Genomic DNA, 13,795 nt, shown 5'->3' on the forward strand with positions numbered 1-13,795 from the left:
GTTTGTCTTACCTTAAGCTGTTCCCGGGCAGCCAGTTCTTTCTCATTAACCTCTTGCAACATCGGCAACATTTGCTGCAACGTATCTGACGTCACGCGCTGATCATAACCCAAGGCAAAGAGTAACTGTTCTAAGGAGAACATAGCTGGTTCGCAGCTATCATGTATGTCCTGGAAAGTGAAAAGAACAATTAAAAATACATACGCAAATCCGCCATACGTTTTAAGAACTTACTCTGAAATCATCTTTTGCCAAATCCAACCACGATGTAGTAGCAAAGTAAACGCTCTCAGAAACTACGTAGCCAGTAGCCAAGCTGGAGGTATAGGCACGGGGAAAAACAACAATGAATTCGCCTGGTTTCTGCTCGATACGGCATAGCGACACTCCCCGATCGGTGAGCATGTGCGGTGGAACCATAACCGTGTCACAAGGTAGCCAAATTGTCTTATTTTGGCAATGCGTGGGAATGAGCGAAGTAAGTGCCGAACGGAAGTTTGCGCTCTGGTCATCTGGAATGCCGTACCACAGTTTTGAAGCACCTGTGTGTAGGTATTCAATCCATGAGAGTCCATGTGGATCGCGATACCAACAACAAGCGGAGAACAGCATGCCCACATGCAGAGTCGGTACAGTAACGCCCATTACGGGACCAAGTGAGCGCAATACCGAGCCTGGATTATTTGTCAGCACTTTTAGATTCCATGGATGCCGCGCATAATTCGACCCTTTGCTCTTTGGGCCAGGGCTGGGGAAACCATAGCCCCAGCCAGATGAGTCGATGGAACCAGAGTGTACGCAAACGTGACTGTCACGCACAGCTACATGACGCCAGAACTCGGCCTCTACTTCATTAACAATGGGTTCGGTGTTCTTAAACCATAGCGCCATAGTGTTCCGCGCAATGCGATAGAATTGACTTAGCGGCATACTGCGGCCTTTCACAATACACTCCATGGACACGCCGTCTACCTCCTCCTCCGACTCTTCATCATCTTCTGAAGATACATCATCTTCTTCGTTGGATACGCTTTCAGTATTCACAAAACGATCGGCATTTCTTCGAGCGCGAGCCTCGCGTTTGGCCCAATCTGCTTCAACCTCATCGAATAGTTTTTGGCGCTCAGCTGGCGACAAGGTATCGTAAGGGAGCAAATATTTGCAATATATGTCATCAAGTTTCGTAACACGATCCTGTGCCAACTTCGGAATGCACATCTCCTCGGCAACCCGTGCCCATTTCTTTTTCTCGATCACCTCCTTTAAACCACCCAACTCTTGCACGGTATGATATAAGCGCGGTAGATCAACTTCCATGCCCCCAATCCAAGGTGGATGATTCATTACGATGCTCTGCGTTGCTAGATATTTCTTTATTGCACTTAACTCCTTCGCACTTGGACCCCAACGATGGAGCATCTTATGCACATATTGATTGTAAGCTGTAAAACGCATTTCATCCGATATGCGGCATTCTGGTTTGAATGTCGCAGGAGGTATTATTTTGCAAATGCCGAATCGCGCAGCAATGGGAGTGATACGTTCAATGAAGTCTATAGGGTCGGCAAACTCCTTTTCCGTTGGCCGGAAAATGGGCGCCTCTACCATCTGAGTGGGATCATCGTGGCGCGGAAAAGCAGTGTTATTCGACATTTTTATTGGTGTGTCATCCTTGAATTTCTTGTTTGCGCCATGACCTGATGGACCGGTACCTGCCGCGCCCATGCGAGATTTTGCCGAGCCTGAAAAAAGTGAGGAGTTGGAATTGACACGAACTAATCCACTTCCCATGCTTGCAGCAGCCGCTGCAGCGGATGTTGATGGCTGATTGGCAACGTCTACGCCTCCTTTAAATCTGGGCTGAACAGTTCCGATCGGAACATTTTTCAAGCTATTTGATGATGATTTATCCATGTTTGCCGCCGCTGCCGAGGATGCAGCCGAGGTTGTAGCGTTAGTTTTCTCACCCTTTTTCGCGACTTCATCCACAGCTGTATGCGCACTAGACACTGCTGCCGACGATATTGCCTGCGAAGTTGGTATCAGAGTTTTTACTATATCCGCTACATTCATGGACTCCGGTAGTGGTTTGGAATTCGATCCCATTTGAGCTTTTGTGACCAAAGTTGCATGCATTATAACCTTTTGATTTGGGCCATCGGGACCCTCTCGTCCTAATTTTACAGCAACACCTTGGATGCCACCTTCGCCATCACCACCTGTTCCAACACCTTGCAGTGGAATATAGAATGTATGTCCCTCCGAGTCGGAATCGGCATCATTATTTGCAGTTTCCTGCTTCTTGGCGCCTTTCGTTACCTTTGTAGTAGGAGCCTTGCTGCTTACTCCAGGTTTCTCAGAATCTAAACTTACTTTAACGAGTTTACAATTTTCTGAAGGACTCAGCGTTAAGGAGACTGAGCTGTTTTGGGATTTACCAGCTATTTCTTTATTAGGCTTCTCATTAGTAGATGCTATTGAGGCACGTTTCTTTCCCGGCGATGTTTTACTCGTTGGAGGAGTGTTTGGAGTAGATTCATCATTTTGCGAGTCTCGACCACTTTGACGTCTAAATGCTGGCGCTGAGTGCAGTTTGGTGCCCTCCGCTTCATCATCATCCTTGTCAAAAGAGTAAATGGATTTTTCGTTATCTGCGGAAAATGCACCGTAGGAAAATGGCGCAGTCTTCTTGTGACTAGTTGTAGTAGTTTCCTTCAGTTCCATTTGCTTTTGTTGGTTTTTCTGATTATAAACGGGAGTTCGCCTCGGCGTTTTTGTTGCCGCGGAACTGCTGATTGGAAGAGTAGTCAATACAGGTTTAGATGGAGTGCCATTTTTCTCTTCTAATGCGGGGACCACCGTTGTGGGTACGGTGTTCTTTTTGCGGTTTTGCTTGGACGCTGGAGTGATGTCTGTAGTCGATGGAGGATAAGCTGTTGGCAGCTGCGACTGCGGAAGCTTCCCAGCAGAACTTTTGGATATTGCACTGGATGTTGTTGGAGCGTCTTTTTGTTTTTCAAGTTTATTTTGTTTATTGTCCTTGCTCACAGAATCGTTAGCCGCTTTTTCTTCCTTGGGTTTCTTAATAGTATTTTTCTTATCTATTTTTTCAGAACGAGTTGTCTTTACGGGTGTGGGCGTTTCACTCCTTGTATTTGCACCTGAATTCGCCTTAACATTGTTCTTTTGCGTGAGATTAATCGCATGGCCAGTTGTTTTTTCGTTATCAGATGTAATGTCCATTGGATTCACTGTATCCAGTAACTTGCCATCGTCTTTTCGGTTACTTGTTGCGACTACAGGCGTTGCTTTTAAAGAAGGCCCTTTAGCAGACCAAGCACTTTCACTTTTACCCAAGTCACGTGTGGCTTTGGATGACGAACTGAAAGAAGTACTTTCCTTGTCATCGCGCGTAGGCGGTGGTGTGGTAGCGAACAGATTTGGTCGTAAATTATCATCAAAATCGTCGTCCAAATCATCTTGAATCTCATCTGGATTCGAGGAACACTCAATTAACCACTTCTGTATTTGTTCATGCGTCATGTTAACCTTTGCTTTACGTCGTTCTTTGCTCGATAATTGATCACCAATGTACCCCTCAGTGGGTACAACGGGACCCAATACTGGTTTGTGAATAGAGCCACACTTTCCCAACGTACACTTAGTATTGTCTGGTCCCGAACTTTGTGCTAGGCTAACGCTAGCAATTCCAAATACTTTGCCAGATTCCTCTTTACTGGGCATTAGACTGGCTGTCAGGATGCTCCCGATTTCGTCTTTTAATGGATCTGCAGATGAAGCTGCTGCTCCGGCAGTAGCCGAGGTATTTATACTGGTTGTTGCAGTTATCGCTACAGATGTTCCTGATCCGGGAATTGTCATTTTCGAAGTCAAAGTCGAACTGCCAAGTCCCCCTTTCGTGACCGCGGACAGTTCAAATTTCACTGGAGATGGAGAGGGAAAATTATTTGTACGGGGTAAAGTTGTACGGTCGAATTTCGGAGTTAAGAAATTTGGATTAATTTTCGGCGACGGATACGCTTCGATTGGTGGTGGGTAAGTTGTTGGAGCAGCTGGGTATTTTAATGGTGACTGGGGTGGAAGTGGCGCCTGCAGATGTGGTGGTAATGTTACAGAGCCCGTGGGAGTTGGGGGTACCGTTGGAGACTTTGCCGTTGGAAATGGATGAGGAGAAGGACGCACATGTGGTGCATGATAGTGCGGCGAAGCTGGAGGCATATATGTCGGCGTTTTGTTAAAGCCAGAATTCATTGACATATTTACGCTTGATGATGGCGGTGTAGATGAAGGTATTGCATAAGTTGCGGGAACATTTAATATCTTAGATGTTGGAATAGGTGACTTCTTTTCAATTGTTTTAAAAGGGCTTGGGATTTGCGGGGTCGTACTCTGTGGCACCGTTGCTGTAATTGGGGAAGCGCTGGTCACTGGAGTAGGTGGGTTGAGGGGTGGAGTAGAAACTGGTTTAGTAGTAATGGGTAACATCATCAATTGATTCGGCGGTGCAATGTTTTGCGGAGTACTGTCACATTTTCTTGAATCTGAGTTTTCAGAGTCTTTATCATTTGATTTGATATTTGCTTTAATAGCCAGGGGTTCATCATCGGAATCACTGAAACTTTTCTCAAGCTTACGTTTCGTTTCATTTACCTCTTTGCTTAACAGAAAATCTTCGTCGTCAGAATCAGGTCTACTGAGCTCCGATTTCTGTTTATTATTAGGTACCCTTTCCATAGGAGGGAGTATTTTCGCTATTGCTCCTTTTTTAACAAGCATTCCTTCGATTTCTCGTTTAATAGGTGGATGTTTAGATTGTTTAGGTGGGCGACCGCGTCTTCCAGTCGTTTGCTTCTCGACAGGAACCGATGGTTCTGTTACTGTTAGATTAGGAGAATCTCTCTTGCCGACGGATGCACTCGATGCTGCATTTCCACCTGCCGTTGCTGCGTTCTTTTTCAACTCATTTTCCATTTTTTCCATTTCTTTGACGTTTGGTCGGTCTGGAAAACTATTCAATGACAAATCATCATCTTCGTCTTCAGCGAGTTGGAGCTTATGCCCTATGATTCCCATGTAGATAGCAGCTGCCTCTTTTGTTTTTCTTGACGGGCGTTGAAGCCGTGCTTGTGCACTTGCTATGGTTTCTTTCTCCTCCTCACCATTTACAGCGGAAATGTCTGACTTAGATTTTTTATTTGAGAGCTGGCGTGCGGGTGACTGCTGAAGAGAGCTTTGCGCTATTTCTCTCTCTATTTCTACTTCTACCTGTTCATCTGCTTTCTTTTTTGCCGCTCGGCCTCGACCTCTGCCTTTACCTTTTGTGGTAGTTTGCTGTTTCTCATTCGATACATCCTTTCCATTGCCATTGGAAATAGAAGTTTTTTGAAGATCTACTTTCACTTCTTGAGTTTCTGTAGCATTGCCCACTTGCGTTGTTTCCATTTGTATAGCATTTGATTTTTTTTGAGTTACATGTTTTGGCGTCTTTCCTGCACGGCCAGCAGCTTTTTTAGGATTTCCTTTGGTGCCCTTTTTGAGCTTCATAGACTTTGCCAATGGCTGTTCATCATCCGACGAGAAGTCAAAGACATTCAATCTATCTTTATTTTCAACATTCAATGAATCACCTTCCTGTTTTCTTCCCTTCTTTGTATTTTTGCTTAATTGTTGTATTTGGGGAATATCTACTGCTGCATCTTTATATGATTTAATATCCATACTCTCAGTTTTATGTTCTTCTTGGGCAGTTGTTTCTTCTCCAATATCTTCTGTATGTATCACTTTTACTGGTTCAAAAAAGGCACGCTGCCTTGTCATTCGGCCTGATGGTTCGGGCGATGGTATAAATATTGGTGATTCTTTTTGTCTCGGACGCTTTAATGGAGCTTTTTCTTTAGCTTTTGGTTTCTCTTCTGGCTTTTGAATTGGTTTCAAAACTTGTTTGGAAGAATTTAATTCCTCTTGCATATCTTCAGGAGTATCATCTGTACCTTTTTTCGCTGCCGAAGAAGCCCTGCCTTTTCGTAGACGTCCTGTTTCACTTTCCTTCGATGGCGTTTCTGATTTTCGTTCCTGTATTGTAGGTGTTTTCGACTTCTTTGCATCAGTTTTGCGCACTGAAGATGATTCTTTTTCTGAATCCTCAATTTTGGTGGCATCATCTTTTGCTGAATAAAATTCATCGTCCTCCTCACTTTCATGTTCAGCAGGTTGCTGGACTTCTTTTCGAACGCCCCTATTTGACCGTCTCTTTGTATCTGGAGAATTATTGCACTTATCACCTTCTGTAGAACTACCGGGATGTCGATCTGCCGAGGGCCGTCCTCTGCGATTGCCTCCAGCAACTACTTCAGCACGCTTTCTCACGGCAAATGATATAACACTATTATCAGCTTCCTCAGTTTTATCTTCTTCTTTTGTAGAGTCTGCTTTTATTGGTTCATCTGCTTTGGTTTCAACATCTTCTGATGGTGCAACTACTGTAGATGCTGCATTTTTGGATGTGGAGGCTTTTGGTCCTTGTGTTTTTGAAGTGCTGCCTTTTGGTCGGCCTTTTTTACCTTTTTTCCCACCCTTAGCTGGTTTTGTGTGCATTTTCTTGACTGTGTCTTCCGCATCTTTAGATTTACCTTGATTCAAAAAGTCCAAGTGAGCAGGCAATGCGGGTGTTCCACGAAAGCACAAAAACGTTAAAAAGTCCTCCGTTTTAGGACGCTTGTTTGGTAAAATCTCAGTTGGGGGTTCCCGACTCTCAGAAGACGTGCTGGGACCTGTGTTTGAAGAAGATGAAGCAGCAATTACTGAGCTATAAGAAGATGTTGGAGCATTCTGGCCCTGGGCAAACTTCCGTTGTGCTTGAACTTTAGTCCTGTACGGTGAAAAATACAAATATAGTCAAAGATTAAACGACATATTACGACCAAATTTAGTATTTTTTTTTTACATGCATATACTAAATATGTATGTATAAGTATATAAGTACATAAGTATTTTATTAACATTTTATTCATTTCCATTAATTTTTTTACGCGATAGTTTTTAATATACTACATATCACAACTACATATCCCTGACCACAATTTAGATAGACCTTCTTAAGTAAAGCCAAGGCCTCCAAGAAGGGCTGAAAAAAGTGCTTCCTTGCATGCCTTCTAGAAGGGCTTATCCATTTGCAATTTACGCGAATGCATCAATTTATATTATTTAGCATTACAAATGAATTTCAATAAACATTTTAAGTTGTAATAACACATATTTGATATAAACCTTGAGCAAATACTTCAAAGATGTATGATTTTTATAAATTAAGAAGTGTTGGGGAATGCGAAATAATAGTAGTACTAGCAATAATCCCCGAAAATGGGGGTGCTCCGTGGTCTAAAAATCTGCACATTTCTTTATTCTAAAAAACCACATTCATTGCTTTTGGTAGTTAACTCTAACTTAGTATTTGAGCAAGATCGTACTCTACTCAATACGCCATGCGTTAAGCAATCCTATTGCTAGGGTCTTGAGACTTATTTATTGTTATTGCGAACGCTACAATAATTTTGAATTGGCGACGTTTAAATACAAAGGCAAGTGTTGATTCGCTGGGCTGTTAATTAATATGGGATAGTATAATTCGAATCACATGTTTTAAGTCCATCAACGGGTTGTATATGTGCATTTTAGTATTGCGGCATCCAAACAATTACATTGTAATTCTTTAACTATTAGGCGAGACCATTAACTAACCCTTCATATGTACATATTTAGATTGTGGATTAGCATCACAACTGCTCTAACTTTTAGTATCAAGTCATGAGTTGGAACTCCTCTTCTTCTACTGGCTCCTGTGGATATTCAGAAACGACAGTAGATATCGACGCCATTTCTACTACGGACAACATATTAACTACTATCGTACAGTGCTTATTTTTCCGACGCGAAGTTGATCGATCCTTCAAGTGGTTTTGATTAATTACACCAGCCTGAGGTTTAAATAGCCAATCGGCTAAATCTCGCAAAATAATCTCTGGTGGCACTAATCTTAATTTTTGAGTCTGGGGAGAGTTCTCGCTCTTCTGTAACCCGCAAGAGAAAACTGAAATAACCATATTCTCTGAAACGCATATTTATCGAGAGTTTAAAATACTTTACCGTTCCCTCAGTTCACCCGCCAGGATTTTTTTAGGTTTTTCAGCATTTTAAAACCATATAAAATTGAAAATAAAGAAATGAAATTGTTCAAAATTGGTGAAAATTGGAGAATACGTGTGTGAGATTCAGTTTTACATTTTAAAATTGCTCAATGTAAAATTTTATGGTCTTTCCGTGCAAATATGTACCTACATCGAATGATTCCTAAATCTGAAATGTTAGTGCAAAGTTTCAGATTCAGCATCTTAATTTGAAAGTAAATTGTCTCTGTACGATTATATATAGATACATATGTATATAGATTTATAATACAAATAGAACCATATTTGCCTCAGAAATACATCGAAATAAATCATGTCAGATTTATACATATATGGGTATCTGTACAGAGGCAAAAGCATAATTTTTGTTTTGCAGATCTTTCGCTGTATCACATTCGCATGAACGTAGCAATGCTTTGCTCGATATGAAACAAAAACAGGGACGAAAACGAATAAATGGAACATAGCAATGCTCAAATCAAAATAAAACGCACAGTCCTGCAGCGGTGTTGTTGTTGATACTGTGTGTGAATCAGAGACCTGCACTGACTGAGTAAAACACAACGTTGAGCTGCTTGCATAAACAGACGGCAGCGTTGATCCGCATCAACTCGGGAATTAACTGCAGTTGATCCGGATTAAGTCCCATTTAAACCGGATAAACGCTGCCGTCTGTTTAAGCTTTAAAAGTGTGAAGCAAGCGAAATAATCACGGAGAGTAAGCAAGTGTGAATGGCGCTCACTTATTGTTATGAAGGAGAGAGCCCCGGCTTGTGAGCTTGTGCTGAGCAAGCACTCACAAGCAGTGTTGCCAACTTTTCCTTTTCAAAAAGCACCAAAAACTTGGAAAAAAAGCGTTTTACCAAACTAAAAGCACCAAATTTTTTTTAATCAAAGGATGCTTTTTTCATAACAGTTTGTTTTTAACAAAAACAAAAAAATTAAAAATATTTACAAGGATGCATACATAAATTAATAAACAAAACTTTTTCGCTCATAACGATTGAAAAGCCACATGCTATAATGACCCATGCTTACGACGTAATACCGAAGTACTGCACATTAAAACTGATATATCTCAAGAAAGAAAAATCGAATCCCAACAAACGAAAATCATGCCCTAAGTAGAAATGATAAAAAAAATTTATGTTTTGATTATATAACCTCAAATATCGCAAAAACACGTGTTCTTCGTAATCTGGGGGTAGAATATCTAAAAATTCTAGTACTAGAGCAATTGTGCGGCCAGATTTGGATTCAGCACCAAGAAACGATGTGTTTTACTCAGGTGGTACAAAAATAAAAATTTTTACAAATAATTAGAAAAGAAAAAAAGAAATACTTAACTTACTCGCATATCTACTAGCATTTTCAAGGCGAATAGAATTGAACAAGGTGGGTTTACAAGTTCAGCTTTTTATCAATCATGGTTGTATTTAAATGCATTTAAATTTGTAGATTTTTGTAAATTCAGTGCTGCCACAGCTTTGAATATTTAAAAATTATTTCAGGTCTTAACTATATCGGAGTAATTTGAGTTCAAAAAAAGCAGTAAAAAAGGCACTAGGCACTAAATAATTTTTTTAGGCGTTTTAATTTTCAAAAAGCACTAAATCTAGTGCTTAAAGCACCAAGTTGGCAACTGTGCTCACAAGTGTTTGGCTTATGAGCTCCAATTCATATTGCTCACTGGCTTCGTTTCGCTTACAATTATGAATCTGAAAGGCTTGTGAATAAACGCAAGATCTCATTCGCTCGCAAGCCACTTACGCCATTTGTGTAGTTGCGCGTGAAGCAAACGCTAGAAAAGAAAGTTGTATGGAAATTAAGTGCAAGGAACTTTTTTTTAGCAAATACGAGTTTAAAAATTGCTTGATTATAAAGCCCTAGGTATAAATCTGAAGCATTTTTAATACAAATGAATTATGTTTTTAAAATTTAAACTCTTTGACCTAAGTGGACAGCACGAATGTAAAATCAGGTACTACTTGTTCGTATCGTAGTTTTTTTGCTTATTATGTATGTATGCATGTATTTAGGACGGTTTTACTTTCTTGTTTTGTAATTATAGTTTTTATGTTTCAACTTAAATTGTGGCGGGAGTGAAAATTTGTGCATCGGTATAAAAAGTAATCGTAATATATTTACTATTCTATCAATAAATATTTTTACCTAAAACTTATAGCCATATTCATAAAAAATAAAGTAGCTTTAAAAAGGTTTATGAATTGAAAACATCAATTTATAAAGCTGTTTAAACCATGATATAAATTAAGGTAGTTTCAGTAAACAACTTTTTTATGGATAATGGGAGTTTTGAAGCTTCATAATTTGTTCATGAGGCAATTGATGTTTTCATTCATAAACCTGTTTAAACCATGATATAAATTAAGGTAGTTTCAGTAAACAACTTTTTTATGGATAATGGGAGTTTTGAAGCTTCATAATTTGTTCATGAGGCAAATTTGTTAATATTTAAAAATAAATTAGAAATTAAGTTTAAATATTTTAGTCAATATAATCGATAATGGCATCCTACTTACGTTTATGGTATTTCTCACCCCAACCCCAAACTAGAAATTAATCTATGTGTTATGTTGCGGTAACATTATTAAAAGATTTTATTTAATAAATTCAACAAACCCATCAAGATGTAATTTTTCTGATCTTATTTTCATATTAATTGTGTTATCTTTTAACTTCAGATTTAAATGTCGAATTCACTAAAGGAAGCGCTGGAAATTTAAAAACATTTGTACCGTCTTCCTGGGAGTGGTATTTTGTATTTTTGCAGTATTTTTTTATTATTTTAAAAAATTATTTTGTTTTTTGCTATGCCAAGTTTATTTCAGAAAAAAATTATATTATAATTTTCAATCTGGTAGCTAGATTTTGATGAAAATGACAAAATACCAGCAAAAGTTAAATGGCTAGCATGGCTGCTAATGTCATTAAGTGAGACTACCTTCTTTTTTCTACCATGCCCTAAACCTACATTATTTTTTAAGAATAAGGCCATTAAAAACCCAAAAATTCAAATAAAATGACGTTCAAGAAATTAAAAAGAAATTTGTTTCTATCAAAATTTCTTAAATTACCTCTCAAGAATTATATGCTCGTTTAGTAAGATAATTTACAGTAACGGTCAAGTAGGTACTTTTTCAAGCAGCAGAAATAATGAAAAATATTTGTCGTGATTTTTATTGACTGCCGTATTGTAAGTATAGAGTACAAAACACTTCTATTATATTTTATAACAAGGATTTTGTGGCTAAACAACAATGACCACATGTAATGAAATAAAGATTTTTTTTTCGCTCATTTTTTACTTATCTACATAAATATTATTCTAAAACAAGGCGCTTATTCCCAGCGATCTACAATTATACATCAAATTAAAGTGCTTGATCTGAAGCTTTGCACCAACTCTTCACATTTAAGATTCATTGAACCACTTTCCAAATATTTGCGTCGAAAGCTTTTACAATGTTTACATTGAGCAAATTATTGCTACGTTCATTTCGATAGGCAGCGTCTCAGTGGGACATAAGAGAAAGAAAAATAGTTCCATTTATTCGCTTTCGTCCCTGTTTTTGTTTCATATCGAGCAATGCATTGCTACGTTCGTGCGAATTAGGTAGCGATACAGCGGTAGATCTGCAAAACAAAAATGTTGCTTTTGTCTCTGTACAGTGTAAATTTATTTTCAATTTTGTATAATTTTAAAATGCTGGAAAACTTAAAAAAGAAATCCTGGCAGACGAACTGAGAGAACGGTAAAGTATTTTAAACTCTCCATATATACGCGTTTCAGAGAATCTGATTATTTCAGTTTTCTCTTACGGGTTAGAGCACTCTCGCCGGTCTCAAAAATTAAGATAAGGGCTGCCTTTCTTTATACATTCCGGATAATCTCATTTCACAGCCGGAATAAACAGAATGCGTTTGAAATATACGTTAACATATCATCAGGAACTTTCTTAAGAATAAGTAAACGAAAAAGTGTATTCCAAGCGTTCAGAATGAATAAAGAAATGCAGCCAAGATTTTTGTACTGAAAATTTGTAGTTAACTACCCATTCTGAGTAATTAATCAAACCCACTTGAAGGATCGATTAATTTCGGGATCAAAAAATAAGCACTGTACGATACTTAATAAAGATATGGTTAATATGTTGTACGTAGAAGAAAATGTTTACTATGGCGTCGATATCTACTGTCGTTTCGGAATATCCACAGGAGTAGGGAGGTCCACCTCATGACTTGATACTAAAAGTCGGTGCAGTTGTGATGTTAGTCCGCAACCTAAATATATACATATGAACTGGTAGTTAATGGTCTCGCCTATTAATTAATCCCAACGGCTTTTTACCCTTCATTCCCGCCCAACCGACACGAGGGGCGCATTCCGCATGACGTACGGTTTTTTTTTTGTTTTTTAGTTTTTTGGTGCCGAGTAGTGGAAACAGGAGTTTGTTAAGTGTCGAAATCTAAAACTATTCATCTAAATAATCAAATTCATCAGCAGATTGGATATGCTAAAGATAGTATTTCAATTATTAGAGTGGGAATAATAGTTTTGTTCATAGTAAAAATCGAGTCCGATATGTCAAACCAGCGTTTGAAAATGCTCCGCTCTTTGCCAGTTTTTATGTTTGCTCTTGCTATCGGTCTTGATTTAAAGAAACCATTAGCAGAGCAAGTAGCACAAAACGCGAAGAGTATTTGTATTTCTCGGCTCCCGACTGGGTTTCGTTGTACTACTACCCAGATGAATAAGGCAAAAAAACGAACAATGTGCTGTTTGGAGTCGTAGCAAATGAAAAGCTGTGATAGCGGTTTGCAGCATAGCAAAGCGAAATTTTTGCTACTGCTATTGCTATCGCTACGGGAGTCGTTGAATTGCTCTCGCAGCTGCTACAAATGCTCAACTGGTTTTTCGTTTGCTTTTGTACAGTCGTTATTGATCTACTAAAAAGAAGACATGCCGCCGCAGAAGCATAATTTTATTATGGGAAATTACTTTAATTTTACTGACGAGGGGGTTTGCCATGGTTTCTTCGGCAAATTTGCTTAGAACTACACGTAGAATGCTCCTGTGCTATACGCGCATAGTGGAAAAAACCTCCCATACAAATTGACCCGCCGTAATGTACATAGATATGCAATATACAAGTACATAGGATTTTTATGGATCATTCCACGTGAAAACGCATGCGGCTCTGCCCATAAATGGTGGAGAGCTATTGTTATTTTTAAAATGTGAAAAGTTAGTTATTTTTATGTAGAATCGAGGGTTAAGTAGAAGTCGGAAGAAAATTACTTTGAAATTTTAGACAACTATTTATCCTCTGCGATAGCACCTATAAATGAAGCAGTAGATGTTTATACGAAAATAGAAACATTGAAGCTACCTTACATGAAAGCTAATATTAATGTTTTAAACTTCTGGAAAGAGAGGCAGTTAAGTGATCCACCCACTCAAGTATGTAAAAATAATATTTGAATTTCCCAATAAAATGTTATAATTTTTCTTTTTTCTATGGTCACAATAGAAAGGGCGTTTTCTTCCCTGAAATTAGTCCTAGCTG

The 13,795-nt window shown here is 38.9% G+C and overlaps 1 protein-coding gene across 1 annotated transcript in view; it reads right to left on the reverse strand.

Moving 5' to 3' along the window:
• Positions 1 to 13,795, reverse strand: part of LOC118750241 (microtubule-associated protein futsch) — a 45,617-nt gene that overhangs the window by 3,543 nt on the left and 28,279 nt on the right. Inside the window, exons 3-4 of the mRNA XM_036484965.1 lie at positions 235 to 6,907; positions 12 to 170 (exon numbers count right to left, since the gene is read on the reverse strand). Of these exons, the coding sequence (XP_036340858.1) occupies positions 12 to 170; positions 235 to 6,907 (6,832 nt within the window). The remainder of the gene's footprint in view (positions 1 to 11; positions 171 to 234; positions 6,908 to 13,795) is intronic.

This window comes from Rhagoletis pomonella, unplaced genomic scaffold, assembly GCF_013731165.1.
Source record: "Rhagoletis pomonella isolate Grant_MI unplaced genomic scaffold, Rhpom_1.0 Rhpom_scaffold_00178, whole genome shotgun sequence".
NCBI classification, from domain to species: Eukaryota; Metazoa; Arthropoda; class Insecta; order Diptera; family Tephritidae; genus Rhagoletis; species Rhagoletis pomonella.